General features: G+C 46.5%; 1 protein-coding gene across 1 annotated transcript; it reads right to left on the bottom strand.

The window, feature by feature from the left end:
- Positions 1–896: 896 nt before the first annotated feature.
- LOC144146880 (glutathione S-transferase 1-like) lies at positions 897–18,148 on the bottom strand. Its single transcript, XM_077678841.1, has 5 exons — positions 17,919–18,148; positions 13,904–13,962; positions 10,299–10,440; positions 6,962–7,132; positions 897–1,103 (listed from the first exon to the last, which is right to left on the bottom strand). Exons 1-5 carry the CDS (start codon positions 18,057–18,059, stop codon positions 966–968), a joined length of 651 nt encoding a protein of 216 aa, XP_077534967.1. The 5' UTR covers positions 18,060–18,148; the 3' UTR covers positions 897–965.
- Between the last annotated feature and the right edge of the window lie 4,009 nt (positions 18,149–22,157).

Genomic DNA, 22,157 nt, shown 5'->3' with positions numbered 1-22,157 from the left:
CTAAGATTGTACTGCAGTTGGGAGTCCATGTCCCTATCACACGTTTTGATGTTGAAGGCCCCAACCATTTCGGTAAGTTTACCTTCAGAGAGAGGGAAGGAAAAACTATTTATTGAACGTTTTTTTGCCTAAGGGGCTGTAGTGGCCACACGCTTTTTCCGTGTGGCAACTTGGTTAGCTCTATTCACTAAGGCGGTTTGCACCTCTGTGTTTGAGCTCCCCAACACCTCTTCCCCTTGCTCTTCACTAGAAATTTGAGTAAAAGGGGTTTTTAGGACATCCCTACATGATGTGAGGAAGGGTAGCGAGGTCACCTCATGCAAGGCATTCCGTGTAGGGCTATAGTGATGGTTAGATAAGGCTTAGTTTTGCGGGATTTCGGAACGTGTTCGTCTGGAGAAAACGCCGCGCGTGTTCTTAGGAATACCAGAGTTTTGTATGGGCGGGAGCGTATCTACGGCAGGAGAAGCGGTAATGGGTAGTAATTAATTGTGCTTCATTGGGTGTCCCGTGAGGAACCCTACCCCAGCAACACATTGCGCCCCAAATTAACGACCGTTATTGTCTGCTTCTTTTCATCCGTGCCTTCTTACTCATCGGGGATTACCTTCTCCATTCTCGACTTCAATGGCATCATGACCCTCCATTTTCTATTCTAAGTCATTTGTATGAACGTCGTTACAGAAATTGTTTGGTTTGCGTATACGTTGCTTACAGCTACGTTTACCGCGAAAAATGGACGTCGCACACACTTGACATTGAAATTGTTTACACAATAAAAAAAATTACAACTTCGCGCTGAAGTTTTATCGTTTAGCTTTTCAGTGGCTCTGTAACTACTCCAGACGCGGATACTCCACAAGGAAGAACTATGAGTGCTCAAAAATTGTGAACTGTTCAGATGTTAAGAGACTTTATTCTTGTCCAAGGGAGCACCCCAGGAGAGAAGCTTGTGACTCTTCCGTCTACTTCAATTCGGCTGCAAGCTTAGCAAGGGCTTCGATGCCTGGTTCGTTGATTTCGTTGAAGTAAGGCAGTTGGGCCTTGACTCTTTCGTAGTAAGACTTTAGCTTCGGGTATTTGCCAGCATCCAGGAAAGGGGCCTGAACGGAAAAAAGCAGTTTAAACCAAAACATACCAGCTGAAAGAATTCACTTTTAAATGAATGAAATTTTGCGTTACGTCATGCTTTACTGAACACGTTATTTGCCGTCTTAAACTACTTCAAACTACCAAAAAATCAAAGCGGTGTCAAGAGGATTGCCGAATTTTTTTGTGTGTGACTTAACTCTGCCAAATTTCTCTGATCCTGTGGAAGAGATCAAACCTTATTAAAGAATGGAAGTTGGCTGAAACTGTTTGAGAAAGTTTTCATGCGAAGAAATTTGCGGGCAAAATCATTGGAAGCCAGACGATTTGCCACAAATAAAATCGCATACACAATGAGTCACTAAGGGTTGCAAGAAATACCACCTTTCTCATCAAGAGTACTCACAACCACTCAGGCAAAAATAGAATTCACCTCCTTGTTACAAATTTTTTAGAACAGTGTTTTGCGTGTTTCACCATAGAAAATTTCCGTCTGTATCATACCACCTCTATGAGCTATGTTAACACCTTGCAATTCTTTTAAACGCATAGACGCCGCATCAAATAATTTGTTTCTGTTATGTGCGCTAACGCAATATTCTAAACACTACACCGAACTATTTCTATTGCAACGTCTTTGTTCATAAAGAAAGCGAAATCAAACAATGTGATAGCAAACTTCAATTCAATCGGTGCCAGTGCTTACACCTACCAGTAAAGCGAAAATTCAGGACAGGTATTATTATTTTCGCTATGAAGATTTTCCTTGGCGGTCTGATAATATGCAACTTTGAATGAACACTAAATCCTATTACCCTTCTGCTACAACGGGGTTTCACTAGAGATCAAACAGGCCCGTCCGGTCGACATCTTTTTTTTGACGAAAATTTTTCTTGTGCACAGGGGAAAACATGTGTGAAGTTTTTTTTGTGTGTGTGTAAAAAACTTTTCCCTTGCTCAAAAAAATTCCCAAAGCCGACCGGGTCACTGGCGCGCTGATCGGCCAGCGGAGAATTGGAAACTTTTACCGCTGCAAAACAAAAACGGCTGCCGCGATTGCCCTGGTTCTCTTTATATGAAGACTGAGCATACTCTTAACTGATTTATCGTATTCGTCTTGGGCTTCCCAAGCAAATTCCTTTTAACAAAAATTCCCGAATTGGCAAAAATTTTGAACATTGCCCAAAGGTGAGGCTTTTTTTCTCGGTATCTAAAGAAGGTATACGGTGTTGTAATTTTTTAGTGTTATTCTTCTATCTTTGTTCAATCTTCGTCGCCATGTTAGTTTATGTGGTCAAGACGCTTCACTATGAGAAAAGCAACTTCGATATTTTTCCAAAGTTTCACAAATTCAAGCCAAGGTTGCTCTCTTTCACCCACATCATGTTGCACTATTCTTGATGTTTTGAAGCTACAAAGTGCCAAATATGGCCTTGTGCGCAGTATTGCGGTGACATACCCAAGTTGTTTGTAAGATGCTTATGACTGCAATGAAGGGCGAGCCGCAATTACGAGGCTCCTGAAACCTTTGCACATATTTAGGCAGCTATAAAAACTTGGCGCAAAGACGTGTTCAATTTTTGCCTGAATGACTACAAATGCCGGCGTGGCCGCGACAGCACCACGTCGTCCTTAAGAGTAGTGAAACACCGCAACCACTGAGCAGCACACGGCGGCTACTTTTTAGAAAACAGCAATGCAACTGGACGGCCGTACGTGATTTGCTCCGGATCCGCAGAAACGTAGAGCAATCAGTGTTGACCACTTTCTTCTTTTTAACAGCAGAGCCGTTTAGGCAGACAAAAATCCGTCCGGTGTAGACCGAAAACCCCGAGAGCACGTGAGCGCGTTCCATGCGGCAAACGTTCGTCGTCGTTCAGGCGTGTGCATGGGCTTCCGCTCCAAGGAAAGCTCCAGCCTTCGTCGTCATGGTGTAGCAACCGGCGCACCACAGGTCCGCAGCGCGAAGACAATGACGACGAATCTGTCTAGCCTTGCCTTCACAATTCGCACATAGAAATGGCCACCGCATCAGTTGAGGAAGAAGTGGAGCTCTACCAAGGCGAGGAAGTGCTACAAAAGGAATTGCCTTGCACGGCTGTGCCGTTGGAATACGAAGACGAAAGGAGTGACAATGATTGCTACTGAATGGCATTTGCTTTACAGTGCCATCCACTACGGCTTTGCCCTTCTGGGGCCCGGCTGTTCCCTTTCTTCTGGGATCCGATATCAGAGCTACGTCGACCTCCCCCTCTGCTGTTTCTCCAGCTATGCACCACTAGTGCAAGGTGCGCCAATTTTTTGTTCTTCTTTCTCAACAACCACAGTCCCAAATTACAGAAAACATGGCTAGCATATTTAGGCATAATATGAAGGCCTCATCAATCGGAATATCAGAGCACGCTGCTGATATCTCTTCTCTCGGCAGCTCACTGGTGGTCGTGAAAGAGGGTCAATCCAAACAATGTTCTTTTTTTAGGTACGGCGTAATGATTATTTTTCTCAATTACGTCCGACTTGCGCGTTCCATACACACCTTCGCCACTCTGACGGCATAGGACAATAAGATCGTTAGAGCTTGCAGGTTAGTCCAGACAAAAGTTTACAGAGCAGAACCAGAAGGACGAATAGAAAGAGCCTAACGCGAGAGCGGTTTTCTGTTCTTTCTTGTCATACTTGTTGTTCTGCATTGCTGATTACATTTTTTTATGTGGCAAACATGAAGGTACTTAGGTTGCTTTCTAACACACGGTACGGTAAACATTACCCCCAAATGTCAAGAAAGACAGCATTCTTGTTTTCCGGCTGTATAGGAAAACGGTTGCTGCGGCCGGAATCGTTATCATGCTCATAACTATTCCGGCCCCTCGTTATGATGCCCTTGTTATGATGCTCACGAGCAGGGTATCGGACCTAAATGAAAACCAGAAACGAAAACCAACAAAAAAAACTATAGTTTTGGATGGAACACCAACGAAAACGTAACAATATTTATTATTTCGTTCAAGAGCGAAACCGTTAAATGGCATTTCAGTTTTCAGTTTCAGCGGCATTTTCATATATTTCAGGCCACGATTCATTTCAATTGTCATGTTGCGAGGCTGGAGATTGCCGTAGATCCGCCGGCATAAAATCGCCTTTCGTCACGCGGCGCCCTATCTTCTGCGGCAGGCTGCTTCCATGCTTTCTCCGTCTCTGTCAATAGGCGCCGTGCTGAGCTCTCCGCGTGATCCCCACGTGCATCAGACTGCGATGCGGACGTCGCGGCCTTATGTATTTATTTATTTAGCGAAAATACCCGCATAAATCTTACGGCATTGTTGTAGGGGGGGGGGGGCGATACATGAGGAAACAGGAATATTCTATAACACAAGATAAAAATAAAAAAAGAAGCACTACAATCATTGGCGTGAACACTAGCATACAGAACTAGCAGCGAGAACTACAAATTACAGCCACACACTCAATGCAAACAGCTACAAGTCATATTTCACTTGTACGCAAGTGCTTCCAGAGCACAGCGGAAAACATTTCATAAGGAGCGGACGCAATGGTGTCAGTAAACGCATTCCTCAATATATTTTTTTTAGAAAAATACCTATCCAGTGCGGAGGTGCGGCATGAATATTCACCAATGTTTGTCTGTTATCCATTTGTCTCGATGTACACGTTTGGGCGAAAGGTACTAATGTTGGTCTATTGTTACTTCCTCTCACATAATCTCTTTCAACATTAAACACAGGAGTTGGCGTTTATAGTGTTCCATGAGACAGACTGTTTTAAACTTTAACTATAACATCACGAGTTAGTAATAAAGCGCAGAGCAGGAGTTTGAATTGCCTCAAATTTACTTCTAAGAATTTTCATGTTCTGGTTCCAGATAAAGGCGGCAAAACTAAAGAACATAGCTTACGCGTAGGGCAGGCTATTTTCAGCGCGCTGGGAGTTTTCGCACCTAAACATTGTACTTCACCCCAACGGGGTTCCGCAAAACCAATAGCGCTCCACGATGTTTCATCTATGACAGCCTCTTAGATTAAACCTTGGTGTTAGGTTGAGGGCTGCCGTCAAGTAGTTTCCGGGGACCACGGTGTAATGTTGGAGCTTCATTTGTAGCTGTACCATCCAGAGGAATACGACAAGGAGTGCTCAAATGTGTTCGGATTTTTTTTTTTGTGAAGTTGAGTTATTTAACGGATATTTTTACAAAACGTTAGTAAAGATCATTTCGTCTTTTTACCGTAATTTTATATTACGCTATGTTTTGACATAATTTAATAAAAATCATTTTTTAATCGCGAACACAAACCGCTGTGGACCGTTACGAGTCATATTTCGTTCTGGACCGGAACCGAAACGGCAGTTTTATTTATGGAAAGAAACAGAAACCGGAACAATTAACATTTAGGTCCGACTCGCTGCTCCCGAGTGCAATGTTTAATAACGCTTATATAACTGTCGAATCGTGTACAAGGCACCACCAGCATTAAGTATAGTCTGCGTAATTGGCGGAAGTGTATATATAAAAAATGAGATTAGATTATTTGTAACAAAGTGCCATGAATCAAACGATGAAGTACGTAAACGTTGAAGCAGTTTCACTCAACGTCAAAGCTAGGAGGTGCGGAGCAGTGATTCGTCAGAGGGGTTGTGGCGCCCTTTCTTGACTGGCTTCGGTATCAGTTTGGCGTTGATACCGAAAGAAGTCACGAGAAGGCACCGCAGCCGCTCAAAACGCCTATAAAGAGACAGCGAATTGAATTTGTATTGTGTTGCGGCGACTTATCAGTTAGATCGTGATTTTTTCGTTATTATATATCATTGTGTACCTTTTTTGGAGTACCAACGGCAGACTCCGTGGCAACAGAGCAGCGCAAAGACCAGTCGTGACACTTTGCTTATATAAGGAACGTGTGGGTCTGTGGAACAATGGGATTGACATCGGCTTCGTAACGCGAGACACCCATCTTCCATGCCGACCAGGGGAACCGGTGGTTTTGTTAAACCTCTGTTGCCCGCGTATTTGCTGGCTTCCCTGCAAATATCGTAGAAAGACGGTAGTTGTCTGGAGCCTCTGGCATATAACCCGTCCTCCGGTCTTTGCTACCAACACTTACGCTCTTCCCCGCCTTGTCTCGCTCCTCTCTTGATGAATTGAACGGAGGTTGGTTCAATGCAATTCAATCTTTCCGCCTTCACATAGCTCGCGCGCCTTCTAATGGGACAGCCGGTATCCCCATCTTTATCTTTTGTTTCTTGTTGTGCTTGGACACCACCAGCAGGAATTCTATTCTTTTTGCGCTTGCTTTCATCTCGCCCGTCCTGGAGCCTCTCGGCTCCATTTGAACGGGGCGTTTTTTTTTCTTCCGACACCACTTTTTTTGCTTGCTGTCGTAAAAACCAACCCATGGAGCATTATAACTAAATGAACGCGGGGACTCAACTGTGTCTGCAGTCTTCTTTGCGCTGAATAATTGGGACATTTATGACCAGTGCCAGAAGTTCCAGGAGTTTCGAATGGTTCTGCCAATACAAATCTCTTGCTCAATTTTCTCCTACCTTTCAGCCGGGAGGCTGAATGGAAGCATAGACGGATATCTTTTCGAAGACCCTGTTTGGATGCGTGACTGCGGTGGCCAGATAACGTGGCGGCGAACTAGCTATGACAACAAGCCTGGACCCGAAGTGCTCCGCACGTTAAAAAGAGTATTTTTTGGGGGGGCGTAAGAGGGGGGGGGGCGTAGATAAGCTTCCGAACTTCCTAGACCCAGAAAACAAGCCCTTGCTCGGCCTGACTGCCACACTGAATACTTTTTCATAGCACTGATTTAATCGAACGCAGTGTACTGCAAATGATAGCAGCTATACGTACCTCCAAGGCCAGCGTTAGATGGGCGACGACGCTCAGGTCGGCCAGGGATAGCTTGTCTCCAAGCACAAACTTGCCGTCTCCGATAACATGCTCGAATCCCGTGACAACCTTCTCCTCAAAAAAGGCCAGCTCCTCGGTGGTTGGCTTCTTCAATTGGTAGAAACGGGGCCTCTGCAAATCCCAAAACGCCACTTCGTTCTTCATAACGATCAGCTTGGGATTGGTTGCTTTTCCCAAATATAATCTTAGTGTTATGAAGGAATGGGCAGGATGGCGCGGAGGCCCATGAGCCGTGCCACTCCTTCAACACAAACACACGCATTCTATTCAACAGACAATCCAATGATTAGGAACGGGAATCGGGAAAAATCTATTTACAAGGCTCAGGGAGAACTAGCGAGGCATTGACGTACTGTAGCCCGATGGGGCTGGCACAGTGGATGAAGCGGAGACGAAGAGACGGGGGCAGTGGCTTGGGCGAGTCGATGCGAGGCGGCGCTGTCCGCGAGGCTGCTGAGCTCTGTGCGCCGAGGAGCTCCAAACCGGCCTTATGGTCCCACCGCGAAGAACGGGGCGGTGCCGATGACTAGCGGCAGGAGGAGAGAGTTTAGGCCCGAAACGAGGCCTCGATGCCCGCGCTCCGCGTCACCGGCACACCCCTCACACGTGGGCCGTGCAGGACACCGGCTTCTCCCGGTGGCTTCCAGGGCTGTCGTCGGGCCTACGCCGCGACGGATGATAACTTGGAAGGCAGCGCCGGCGACGGACCTGGGGCCTACACCGCGAGGGCGCCGTCCTGCTGTCATCTTGAACGACCGCTTCCGAACTCCTTCTTGCTTGTTTTCTTTCTTGCTGACTTTTTCTCTTCTGCAAGCGCGCTGCCATCTGCTCAGCGGATTGTCCAGGACACTACACTACACTTACCATGGATAGACGGTACAGGTCTCTAAATTAAATTCAACGCATCATAAAAAAACGTAGGCCATCTCCTGGCCGAAGGTTTTACAGCAATGATTAATTGTTCGCAAAGTAGTAAAGTTAGCGTCAGGAAATAGGATCCTCCGAAACATCGCTCCGTATTGGTTGTTTTCATGACCCTTTATAGACAACTTCCCCACTTAGGAAAATAACAACAAGCCCTTCAACGGCACATCTGCGCCATTCTCCGTTCGAATGTTAAAAACTATGAGGACGCTAAGGTGCCACTTCATGAGTGGACCACAATAACTGGCAGTAGCAGAACCAGATAAAGCAGCCGCACTGATAGAAGACAAGTACAGAGACGAGCGCCGCGCACTGCTAAACATGGTCGTAGGCTGTGCTTCAAATGCCATTCTTCCTAAAAATACTAAATAAACATTGTTGAGAAAAATAACGCGTAGAATTGATCGTACAGAACGCACTAAAATGCCAAAAAGAGTTAAACGCTCTGGAGCTGGAACCCAGGCCGTTAGCGGCAAAACACCTCGAGGCCACAGGGGCAGAACGGCGGGTTCCTTTTAAATGTTGCTCAATAACATAGCCCGGAGAGTGAGACAATACAAGTCACGTGAGGGTGACGGGCAGCGAAGCGTTTGAAACACTGTCCCCGTTGTGGTTAAAACTACTGTTACTGGTCTATTACACATCGAGAGAGCTACAAAACGCCAGAAGCAGTTGCCTCTGTAGCAAGAGAGCCTGCAGACTGTCAAGTGAATATCACGGGGCGGCAAGTGATCGCTCATGGCACCCCCGAGGTAGAGTTTCTGTATGCTCTAGTGGGTTGAAGGGGGGGGGGGGGGGGGGGGGGGCAGGGCGCAGAGTTGCGCGTCTATCGGCCATGTTGATTTCTAAAAACCTGCAGAAGCCCACCCGTGACGCGTGTAGGAGCCGCCGCCGGAACACCGCGCCAGTGGCAGCGGCAGCGGGAAGGAAGGAGTCGGCGCAGGCGTGCGCCAGCATCTGCGGGGCAACGAAGCTGATGGGATAGTCGACTACTTATCAGCTGAGCCCCAGCCGCTGCCGCCGCCACTGTAACCGGCGCCGCTCAGTTGAGAACTGGCGGAAACAGGGGTCTTCTACGGAGCACTGAAAGAGAGCTTTTCTTTCGTAAGGTGGAACCCGTGGCATGTGGAAATCAGATGCGCAACTGTGGCGCGTGCGCGCGCGCGTGTTGGCGTGCGTGTGTGTGAGTGAGTCAGGGAGAGTGAGTGAGTAAGTGAGTGAGTGAGTGAGTGAGTGAGTGAGTGAGTGAGTGAGTGAGTGGTAATCGCGCATTTGAGCCATCCAAGCGGATATTATTATACTTTAGAGATGTTATTATTTCCTTCTGCTGACTTTTCGTTCCAGGCAGAAAATTACGAAAAGACATTTAAAAAAAAACAGCCTGCGGCTAGTACAGTATAACCTAATACTGCTTGCAATTAGCACCGTAACATACAGAGCAGATAGAAATGGGCGCGTGAAACCAACGAGGGATTTTTGGTGCTTGAAATAATATTCACAGTGGTTTTTATACACGAACGACAGAAATCCCGCTAGAAAATAGAATGTGGTTGAGTGATTGCTGTAAAGTAATAGTGCGACACTCCGGCTGTATAAGGCGAAATTTATTTGAAGAACCCGCCACCTGGGCTCTATTGTACAGTACTCTCGATTTAAATAAAGAAATAAACAAGAACCTTCCAACAGTTCCTTATGTGAAGCATGTATTCCCTCGATAGGCCTCAATCAACGTTTAAATCCCCACAAAACAGGTCTGTAATAATGACCACTGCGAATTTCTTTATATGACCCTCAAATTTCGTAGAGGCCTCCTTGGTCTGCAGAAATGAGGATGCATGGTCTAGGGAAAAACTGTGAAAAAGAAGATTGTTAGGCGACCGCTTTGTAGAAACCCATAAATTCGTTGTTTTTTTATAAACCTCTCAGTACATGCACCCTCAAGCAAGTGGTATGAAAGCTTTTTTTGAGGACCGTTGCGAGTAACCCAAATAAAATGACGAGTGCGCTTACATCACAAAAAAAACCTGCATGAATAAGGGCATCGAGAGCGCCAATTTGATTAACGTGGTGTTTTTGTATAGATGGCACCTGACGACACTAGCTCTTTCCGGGCGACCGGTGACCTCAACTGGCCTTTCAACATCATTACGATGATGTGATATGGTGAACACATGAAGGGCTCATTCTGTGTTAGCCTCGAGGCATGGTTGCAGCTGTACTCCTCTGTGCTTCAGCAAGCGAGCTCGTGCCACTAGCCTCTTCAACAGCAAATAGAAGAATAACGGCGTCAAAAGCCACATTTTGACTTCAAACAAGCTTTCCGGCATTAGAAGAAAAGATGGCGCTCACGTACCATAAAATCAAAGTACAATGGTTGAATGGTGCTGGTGACAGTAGCGAGAGCTTGGTCGATGCGCGCCCTCGTTTTGGGACAGTTGGGATAGAGTTCAGAGTCCGGTGCGTGTTTCCTCAGGAGGTAGTAGCAGATCGCTGAGCTGCGGTGGGTAGAGAACAATTAAATGCTACAAAAAACTTAGCCAGGTGAACTCAGAACAAACAGAGAAGGGGGCACATTGTGGGGAGCTCCAACTTTTAAACTTGGTACACACAGATGCTGTGCGTAACACTTACCCTTTGCGTCAGCAATTATTCTGAGACGTGAAGAAAGGTAACAAACAAGTTTGTTCCTGGCGCCTGTAGACAGGACATATAGGTCCAGAAGTAGAACGTCGACATTATGAGGGCAGTCGAAATATGGCATAGATTATTAAAAGTTATTAACGAGACCAATCAATTATTTCCACAGCCGGTGTACATTGGCTACTGCGTAAGAGCGCAGAAACCGTTACGACAAGCCTTATAGGGCGGGTTACAACATCGTACGTCACGTACTTGCAAGAAGAGTGATAGCATTTCTTACTTTTGAAGGAATGCCGCATTCCTTGGGGAACTGCATCAAATCTTGCACACGTCTGAACGTTGTTCTGCTCAGAACGCTCGCGTTTGCTCGTCGAGCGTTCACATTTCCATGCTTCCGGGCCTTCACGCAGAATTTGCGGCATGGTGATTATTTATCCCAGCTCCTACGTCTTATAAGCACTAGTCATGCGCATATTGCTAACTCCCGTTTCTCCAAATTATCTTAACGTGCTGAACACCCTTGCCAGCTTCATGTATGAACGAACTTTCCGTGTAATAATTGGTAATGCACCTTCCAATGTATATGTTCAGGAAAATGGCGTGCCTCAATGCGGTGCTCTGAGTTGCACACTCTCCATAGTTAAGATGAACTCGCTCCGGAAGGCATTGCACAAACAATTTCCGGTTCAGTGTATTCAGATGACGTTCAAATATTTTTGTAATAACGTAATATGTCAATCTGTAAGGGTCAAGTAATGCTCGGGGTGAAGAAACTTGCTGGCTGGGAGGACACACAAGGTTTCAAACTGAACCCTTAATCAAGTACTTGCGTTGTGTTCATCCGGATTCGCGGGATCCATCTGGACCCTCACATCACTATAAATGGAGTGTCAGTTCCCGCTAATGAGGAACACCAGTTCTTAAGTATATTATTCCATAACAGTCTGGCATTCATCCCCCACTTAAAACTGCTTAAACGAAAATTCTTAAAAACAATGACCGTTACAAACGTCCTCTCGCACTAATCCTACAGTGCAGGCGAACAGCTGCTTTTGCGTCTCCATACTGCCTTGATAGGATCCCGGCTCGAGTATCGCATTATTGCATACGAGTCAGGAACAAAAACTGCCTTAAAAATGCTCGGCCCAGTGCTGCATCTTGGCCTTCGCCTTTCATGCGACGATTTCCGTACTATTTCTGTCGACAGCCTGCATGAAGAGTGTGAAAAACGGTGCCTAGAGCATCAGCTTTATATGTTCACTTGCTGCATGCATCTAATATTGTTTCTCTCACAAACCATACTTCAAATCCTAACATTAATGACACATGAAAATTACAACTTTTTTAAACAGACCATCTATTTCCTTACAGTTCTCTCTTAAAGTCAGGTAGGAGGCTTCTAAATTCAAGGTCCCCCTTTCACACACGCACAAGACACCCATACATAACTTTCTTCCACCATGACATCTACGTCGTATATCATGCGACCTGTCATATGAACGCAAGTAGAAAAAAGCAGGGTACCCAGGAGTGCGATTATGCAGAAATTAGAGGTGTGCGAATATCACATTTTTCAAATACGAAGCGAATACGAATATCTAGCTTCGAATATCGAATCGTATATCGAATACAGTGGAATCTCGATAAACGGAAATCTATTAAACGGAACTACCGTCTAAACGGAACAAACGTTTTATACTTGGTTATTTTTGTATTAAGTCAATGTAAAAAAAATTTCGTTAATCGGAACTCCAATTTTCCGACCACCGCATAAACGGAACCGAAAACTGACTCAAAACCGCAAATATTTGGGCAAGAGCAGCGCAATGGCGGTATGCATCACTGTCCCCCCATAGCCCCGGATATTTTCCGGTTCCTGTCTCCGGCGTTCGATTTTCTCTGACTTTGTGCGGTTTCTCTGACTTTTTGCGGCAGTTTATGACTTCGTGCGGTGTCGTATGCGACACTTCGTCGCGAAGCCAGCATATGATGGCAGCGCAAAAATGACCGCGCATGCGCTTTCGTTGTCCAGGAAGATGGAGGTAATCAACGACTTCGAGAGTGGCCGCTTCACAAAACCGACGCTCGCGACGAAGTACGGTGTCCCTCAGAGTAGCCTGACGAGAATATTAAAGGACAAGAACAAGCTGCGGGAGGCTTTGGTCCTAAACAGAAAAGAGTGCGTGTGTCTGACACGGAAGATTTTAAGAAGCGCTTAGTAGTTTGGCTATGGAGAGCTCGCAGTGAGAACATCCCCATAAGCGGGCCACTCATTCGTGTGAAAGGAGAATTCGTCCTTCACCTCGGCATAGACGGCTTCGCATGCGGTGAAGGGTAGCCTCTTCACTTCACTTCACTTCGGGACCAAACGTCGTGAATACCATTGTGCGATGCTGAACCCATTCTCTCTCTAAAAGAAACTTTTGATAAACGGAAAATATTTTCCCGGTCCCTAGTGATTCCGTTTAACGAGTGTCCACAATAATTACATTAATCTATCCAAATTTTCGACAACATCCGATTATTCGAATCCTTTCAAATATTCGAAATGTTTCGAATACATAGTTGTAGAAGCGAGTGCGGATATAACATATTTCCTATTCAAGTAATATTCGAAGTTTTCGAATATTCGCACACCCCTAGCAGCAATTCCTCTTTCTGCAGGACAATGCAAGTGCGCCGAATTTACAGCGATGCCTCAAAAACTGCTTCCACTGTCCCTTGAGCGGCACACGGACCAAACATTAGTGTCACTAAAACCGTAAATTTTCACAACAGCATTTACACGGCAGAAGCGTACGGCATATTACTGGTTTCAAATCACATCATTCCAAACAAATTTCGAAGTTCCATTGTGTACACAGATTGTCTGAGCGTTGTGCAGATTGCTGTAGTGATTATTGTACGTTTCCACGCCATAACACGCCCGAAACTAAGAGAGAGTGAGAGGGAGAAAGCTTTAATGAATACTGAAGAGGTTAGCCCCACAAATGGTGGGCTTGTACTTCAAGTGGGGGTGAACATAGTGAGGTGAAAAAAGAATAGAAAAGGGGAAGACGTGCGCAGCAACACTGAATTATAGGGAAAATAAAATAAAATCAGCTTGGAACGTAGAAAAAAACGTCCAGGACCAGGAAACAAAAATCTGAGAATGCTAATGTAAACGAACCTCGATTAAACCCGTGTCAGACAAAAAAGTTAAGAGAGCCAGGACCGCCTTTGACATAATAGCTATGCTAGACCTTTGTTAAACACATAAACACAAGATTTTCCTGGAAAATAACTCTAACTACAATATTTCTCCCATGAACGCCTTACCTTTCATAGATAATAAAACCATCGTCAGAAAATGAGGGTACCTTGTGAAACGGGTTTATCTGTAACGAGAAGCAGGCAACCATCAGTTTATGCTGAGCAGCCATCCCCGCAGTCGTTTAACGTGCCGAGAATTTTATTTTCATTTATAATACTTCCGACATTATTCAAAGCGCGCATGATGACGCCACGCGCATTCAGTACAGGCTGCCATAGCGAGTCTTGGTTGCTTCCACCGCGCATATCTGATTACACTACTGACAAAACCAAACACACACTAAATGGAGAGGGCGAGCTCTAACGATTCGCTTCCGTACATCAAATAACAGCACTATACCAGTTATACTTAGTGTTGTTCGTTTTCAGGTTTCATGTTTTTTTTTTAAATCATGGGGTAGGGGGAGGGGCGACGGCTAAAAATTCACCCGCATTTCCCCGAAGGGGAGCATGGGGAAGTGCGAATGCACGGGTGATGCTATGAGGGGCAGTTATGTTGAACTGTGTTGGCATTCGCCCGTTAGTTGCATTTAACACCCCCGCGTGATCAAGTGGGGATTCACACACCCCGTTAGTCGTTCTCTGGAAATCTTGGTGAATTAAAGTGTATGTTCGAGGAGATCACACACACACCACGACCGGGTCCGAGGGCTTTACGCGCCTGGCCACACTCTCCATCGCCGCGTCCACGTATTCGACGACGTCGTCGCGCGAGATGTTTGGCGCGAGGTAGAGGGTGACGACCACGATTCCGTCGCCCGAGTACGCGTCGGTGTAGACGGCACTGTACGGCGACTCGTCCCTGACCGGAGAGGTGGACACGGCGTGCGACACGAGGTTCGCGTAGACGTGACCGACGAGGTAGACGCCGCAGTACTCGCCCCGACTTCCGCTCCTGGCGAAGCAGCAGTCGTCGATGGGGAAGTGGGAATGCACGGGTGATGCGAAAGAATTCTTCTTGGCCAATCGCCCTAAGTGGGTATGTGCTAAAGAAATTAGGAACTCTTCTTGGCCAATCGCCCTAAGTTGGTATGTGGTGCGGATGGACGGACGGCGGTGGACGCGTGATTCAGGGTCGCTTAAGAAGTGCATTCGCACTTAAAAAACACTTTTATGCGTGGACGAGTCCTACACTGGTCGTGGATCCTATCGCCACTTGAAGTGTCCTGCTCGTGATCCCGCACGCACACATCGCCGCATTCTACGAACGGGAAGCGATAGCGCCCACCACACAATGTGTCGGGAACAGTCTTGGTTGATCGTGCTGATTGTACGGTTGTATGCCTTTTAGGCGGCAAGGTCGTCAATTTTCGGAAAATTCACGGTACAGGCCATGTGTCCTATATCGGAGCTCGCTGTCTCCTTGCACGTCCACCGGGAGCAGCGGCCATCTTATCGACTGCCCTGTCGTTGACGCCGAGATAAATCAGCTCATAGACGGCGCTTTTCCCGGCGTGAATCTTCTCAGCCTGAGTTTTTTGGAGGTTATGTGCTTAACTACGTCCTTGGTCGGAGCAATGGTTTGTTATCGCTTCGTATTTACACCGTCACTTGGTTGACGGAGTGTTTAGGCGTATATAGTGCTTTATACAATCCGCAGTACGCAGTAAAGGTTGCACTACTGGAGGATTTACCGGAGCATACAGTCAATTAAACTCCCCAACCGGCTTGTTTTCAGTTACTGTGCGCAATTGTGACGTGAGGTTTAGTAGAAACGTTCGTCAGTTTTCCACCGCGGTATTGCAGCCATTATTGCGGCATCTGTTGAAGGTTTTCAAAGCGAGTTACCTATTAACCCATCTGCCAGATGTGTGTGCCTACCAGTTTTACAAGGCCCAAACCACTACGAACAAACGCCTTGGCGCGCCAGTGCGGAATAAAGAACGTGCATAACATGATACAAATAATATTTCCGAACTATACACCGTAGTGGGAGCACAGCAGAACACAATGCCCTGAATGGAAAACCCGCTTAGCCGCACACATTTTATTTCATTTCAAGACAATCAACAAATACTTACCAACAAACACATCGCCCCGGCATGGGCGTTCGTGCCGATGCACAAAATTAACAGGCGATTGACTGCCTCTAGTTTGTCGTTATGGTATACTCGCCTGTGGCGATTTAGAGCGCCGAACAAGTCAGTTCACTCTGCCGCAGGGCGATAAGGTGTAAAAAAAATGACGCACACTCTACAAGGCCGATGCGGGTTGAGTCGCCGCCAGTGATAATGCCAAGATAGTAAGCACAGTCCATTCTTGAGAGCCCTCGGTCGCATCTCAACAACACACACACAATTCTGGCCCCCGCCATGCTGGGGGTAAAAGTTCGTTCGGGCAGACGGCGCTACTTGAGGGAGCAAGGAACTTGGGCTATCAGACGCAAATTGCTGTCCACAGAACAGCGGAGCAGTGGAAATCTGCCGCGATACTTGCCGCTGTGGTGTAGACAAGGAGATAACAAACATGCGACTAAACCTAACCTGCAATAACAACCGCAACCGCCACTGCTTCCGCGTCTTGGCAGCTTGTGACTGTCCGCAAGGCTTGAACTATGTCTGTACATTTACAGTTGTGTATGTCTATTAATAGGTAACGTGCAAATAAGATTTTACGTGTTTTTTTAAAAAGCTTGTATCTCGCTGTGCTGATCGTCATGTGACTCTTGGCACATCGGCTCAGTCGCCGTTTATGTCATCTCGGCTGGGCACGTTTTGAGTACGTAAGGAATATTTTCAAGGTACTGCGCGAGAGAGTGGTATATTTGTTTTCTGGGGATACCAACCTATCTATTTAGAACAACTAAGGTTTTGACTTCAGTGTCCCGTTAACAGCACCACCTTTAAAAATGGTAACGGTCCAACTTTCTTGATTTCTTCGGCTCCATCAGTATTTCGCCGCTCAAACCAACCGTCACTTGTGCTTACCTTTTACAGTGCCTACTTATCGTGCCTACCGTATCTTCAAGGCCACTGTGGGCAGACCGACGTAGATATTTGAAGTGTTGTGTCTTCGCCGATATTGGCGGCGTGATATTTTTGCCGACACGCTGGATGAGAAAAACCGCAAGTTCTTTACGGCTTCGCAAGAAACCGTTGGAATCATGGCGGGCCTCTTTCCTTCATGCATTTCTCGCTTTCGGACCCTTTGGTTTTCTTTCTCGAGAAACAATTTACTGATATGTAATGCTTAACTTTGCGGGCAAATTTTTTTTGCACTGCTTTGGTTGCTAATAAAGTGAACTGGAACCCATTAGAAGTTTCTAACGTTTTCTTGAGACGGGCGATAACATTTAGAATAGAATTACGAATAAAAGCACTATGAAAGTCAGGCCTACGGCATCTCCAATTTAATTCCTAAATTAGCTTCTCGCGTTAAACGTCCAATGTTAACAAGAAAAGCATTATGAACGCATTGACATTTCATTACTTGAACACTATCGAGCTGGAACAGGTACACACGACAGAAACAACAAACAGCGACAGCTCAAGAATAAGGGAAATGTATTGCACCACAGAGTGAAAATTACATACTTAATGAGCATTCTTCGTGCGTGTAAGTGCTGTCAATATACATTAAATGCCAGATGAAACCGCCGCCAACCGAATTGTTTTTTTTGGTGGCGGCCGCCCAGGCTTATTATATCTTTTCCTAACATGCACTTGTGCGGAGTCGACGGCGGTGCAGTTTAAAATTTTCCCACTGTGACCCAATACATTTGATGGCATCTTTGCGCTTTGCGTGTCTCTTTTTTCCGTATCGTACTCAACCAATCTCTTAAGACAATTTCCCAAAATAAAATTGTCCCTTAAAGCTTCCAACAAAGGCACAATTTTTAAATTCCATTTCGCGACAGAGCCTGGTTCCTACTTCAAGAGCCTTAAAAACAGTATAAGAAACGAAGGTACAATACTGTCGTCAAATATCGCGCACATTTCGCACAACTGTGGGTGAACTCATCGTTACAGTGGGCGACACAACAAGGAAAACAACACCCGCATATTTTCAAAAAGAACGTTACCTTAAGGTACTCCGGTGTCAAATTTTCCTTCTTGAACAAGTCGACATTTTTGAGCTCGAGCTCGATCCCCAAGTGTTTTGCGAGCATACGAACCAAACCGCACGGTGGGCTGCCGTACACGTTGTACAGAACGTAAGGCATCTTGAGCACTCCTGACACACGAGTGCCTGCTATCTGAATGTGCGACGCGACTCCTCTAAGTGGCCGCCCGGCTTTCCGTTCACTTGCCTTCTACGACAGTTTTAGTGTGAGAAGGTTGGGAGAGAGTCCCCCTGGCTCCGCTAGACGTCGTCCTTGAACGTGCCGCGGAGTGACGCGAGGTCGTTTGTGCAACGCAGTCAGTCAATTTATGTACAACGGGACACCCAAGAACGCATGCCCCCAGACGATTGAAGATTCTTTTTTCCACTGAAACACCTTCTAGTATAGGCGAAAACGAGGCCCGTCATGCGAGCGAATTAGGTAACTGACAAGCAACCAATGGCCAACAGTGTGTTTCACCACTGCACGCAATTAAAGGGGGCGGCACGACACTAAGATTGTTCCGATTTACTTACCGTTCGCGTAAATAAACGCGGGAACACCGGTGAATAAAAACGAACATTTAAACAGGCGCTAACGATATGGTTTGAATGGGGTAATTCCAGTGGGGGAGAGCGAGACAGGACGGGACGTTTCATTCCACTGCACACAACTACGGCGCGAGAACATCCTCATGAAAGAATGCAGACAGTACGAACTGCTCTCCGCTTCGCTCGGCTCGTCTTCTCCGCTCGCTGCGAAACCGGAATGTCGGCCGCCGCCCTATGCGATTACGCCAAAGGCCAAGTTCACCGGGCGAGAGCGCCCGAGTTAGGCGGCGAATTCGGACCGACCGGGGTAGCGTTGCTCCCGCTAGCACCCGTAGTGGCGTATACACGAAGGGTGATTGAAAACAAGCGCCCGAAAAAACATTTATAGTCGGTAGGCATTCTTGGGCTATCGAAACATGAATATTTGCATGTCACTCTATTTAGCCACGAGACAAATCTGGGGGGATATTTAACCATTGTTCCGAACAGTTGAGCGCAAGAAATAGTCGGGGTCTGTAACAGGGCACGGCACGAAAGCGCTGCTACAACTGAGGTTTATTTCAAAGACACTTGCTTTATAACGACGCCATGAACGGATAAAACTGTACAAAGCCATGAAAAAGCAACAGAAGGGGAAACAAAATGTGGTCACGTGAGATGATGTTTTCAAGCTCAGGCACACCCGTCATCAACCGTGCGCTAGCAAACCCAATAAATTCAATTTCTTTGCCTGATAGGTGCGAAGATGGCACGCTGATGCAGCTGTTTTACGCACTCTGAGTATTTCCTGGTTTTATAGTATTTCCCTAGTTAGGCGGTTCTTCTATCTGAATATCACGTAGCATTTGTCAAACACTGGGCGGCAAGCACCACTGGCGTACACAGGCGGAGGGGGGAGACGACAGCGGGGCCGACCCCCCCCCCCCCCTTACCGGAAGTTTCGGCATGTGGGGTGATTTTTACGGCTAGACCCTCGTTAAACAGACGCTCATTATATAAACTTAACGTTCTCCATTTTGAATTTGGATTCGTTTCTATTGTCTTTGCTCTTTCCTGTTATTTATTTATTTAATGCATACTGCGGACCAGACTTCGGCCCAAGCAGGAGGGTGTGGTACAATGCAAAGAACAAAACAACACCACTGACACAAGAAGCAATGCACAGTTACGCAGTATCGGAAGGACGTGATTCGGTTACCTGGTTCCAATCTGATATAGTGCGTGGGAAAATAAAAATTTGAATGTGTTCGTTCTCGCGTAGTGCGAAATTAGTGCTTTTGATTGGTGGCGTCTTGTCGGTTTGTGTTTAAGGGAGAAATGGGCGGTCGATAGTAACGAACATTCATACTGCTCTAAGTATTCTTGAGTGTTGCGAAAGCACTGAAGGTTCTCTAGCAATGCTCCAGGTAGACCTGGAGAAGGCATTCGATCAGGTATCACACGATCTTCTTATAGCCATGTTAGATCACATAAATGTAGAGGCTCTTATTCTTGAGGGAGTGCGCTTGGCGTATAGTGGGTGTTCAACTAGCCTTGTTGTGAACAAGTCACTCAGCAAAGTAGTGCAGGTTCACCTTGGCGTACGTCAGGGTTGTCCGTTGTCTCCATTGATTTTCTGTGTATATATAGAAGCGTTTTGTTTGAGTATTGTTGGAAGCAAAAGCATAGACGGCTTTCGACCCCAGTCGTGTGAGGTGTTTGTGTTGGCTTATGCTGACGACATTGCACTTTTCTTTGTTGATAAAAGCAGCATAAGTGTTGCTGTAAAGACATCAAAAGCATTCGGTAAATACAGTACCAGCAGCGTAAACTGGCACAAATGTTTAGAGTTTTGGCACGGCTGATGGGATGACGGGCTGAATGTGTTTGAAAACATAAGCGGACAGACGATGGCACTCTTAGGGGATACTTAGGGGTGCCTCTCGAAAACTATGAGGACAGTGATCCGTCTTGGCGCAGACAGACAGCTGAATTGCGCGATAAAGCAGGAAGATATCGCGGCGCTAAGCTCTCCATTTTTCCTACAGCCTCAGTGTGTACTGTATTCTTGATAAGTAAAATGTGGTACGTCCTCCAAGTGTTGCATTGTTCGCGTGCACATGTGCAGTCCTAGCATCGCGTGTTCGCAGTGTTTATTCGGGAGTCCACGTGGAGAAAAACGAGTCCAATGAACTTGTTTCGGCGGGTGCGTCGCGGGGGCCTTTGTTTTTTTCGTTTGTTTTTGCTACAGGTCGTCAATCGTTTTTTCTTCCTCCGGGATGTGGGACACTTTTTTGCGTACTCGTTGCAAGACGAAGTTGTCTGCAGTGTTACCCTGTTTTGTAATAGCGTTAGCACATTTCCTGTCTTGAAAATGAAGGGCTACTCCGCGAAGTTGTTCAAGCGACCAAGTTTTTACGTGCCCGGTTCACGCTGGAGAAAGTTGTACGATGATCTTGCCATCTCAATTACAGTTTCACTGTACCAGTCAATGTACCGCGCATGGCAAGGACAGGAGGTGCTTAGACGCGTGAAATCTATGGCCGTACCGCCGTGGGTTAAAACGTTGTTTTTTAAAAACCCCACGCTGGCGTCCTATCATTCAAAACATGGCAAAAAGAGAAAGGATTGCAGGTTTCATGGGGGGTCGACTGTTGCCCGTGGGAAAATCCGGAGACAGTAGAATAGGTGCTTGTAGAGGGTTGGCATGGGGTCTTTTTTTTTGGGACGTGCTTCACCGGAGTTAAAAAAAGAATTCCTTTTAAACGCACACGGTATTCGGTTTATACCCATCGAGAATGACGCTCGTTTCCGTACGATCTGATGGTGGTTCTGGCTCGGCACGGTGTTTAGAAACACCGCATGGCAACACGCCACCGCGATATTGAGCCGAAGTGTTCCAAGGAAAACTTTGGTGAGTCTCTTCGTTTGATTGTAGCGGTTTGAATGACTCAGCCTGACACCCCGAAATGGCTTCCAGTAATGGAGTCATTCAGAAAAATTAAAGAGTTTTAGCCCTTTTCTGCTAGCAAAAGACTGTTAGCAGTTTTATCTGCGCATGTTTCTGCATTGGGCACCTGTTTTCCTTGCTTTGTGTGCTTCTTTTCTGTCAGATTATGGCAATAAAAAGAAATATCTGGGTTCGAATCCCGCGACCTCCTATACTATATTTTTAGGGGCGAAGCCCCTTGGGGGCTGGGCTTTTGGCGCCTCCTGTGTTAATCGTCGTAATCGTCGTCTCATGTAGTCACGGTACAAAAACTCTGGCAGACTCGTTCAAGCCTCGGGCTTGAACGTAGCGCGTACTCAAGAACACCGGAACACTCGTTTACGACTCGCGCTAGAGAGCTTCGTGCCTCAAACACAAGAGGCGTTTACAGCAAGGATGTATACCTCTACCCCCAACAGTTTTATCTCCGTTGGCGAAAACGCCAAGGCGCCAGTAAGAACACGCTTATGCACTCTATGCTTCGCCCCTACCCTGGTTTCACGTTAGTAGAGATGGCCCGGGATTTTTTTCTTGAGTCTTCGAGGTTTTTTGTTGTGACGGCCGGGCAAAACTCGGCCTCAAACAAACGGCCCGCAAACAAATGGCCCGCAAAGATTCGAACCAGGGACGACAAGAACATGAAACCGGCCGTGGCCTCCGCGATGCGCTACCGGCGGCGCGCCGCCGGCAGCAAATCGC

Source organism: Haemaphysalis longicornis, unplaced genomic scaffold (genome assembly GCF_048455015.1).
Source record: "Haemaphysalis longicornis isolate Haplotype H1 unplaced genomic scaffold, Haemaphysalis longicornis Haplotype H1 scaffold_7, whole genome shotgun sequence".
Taxonomy (NCBI): Eukaryota; Metazoa; Arthropoda; class Arachnida; order Ixodida; family Ixodidae; genus Haemaphysalis; species Haemaphysalis longicornis.
The sequence above is the reverse complement of the archived record's forward strand: the minus strand, read 5'-3'. Positions and strand labels throughout refer to the sequence as shown.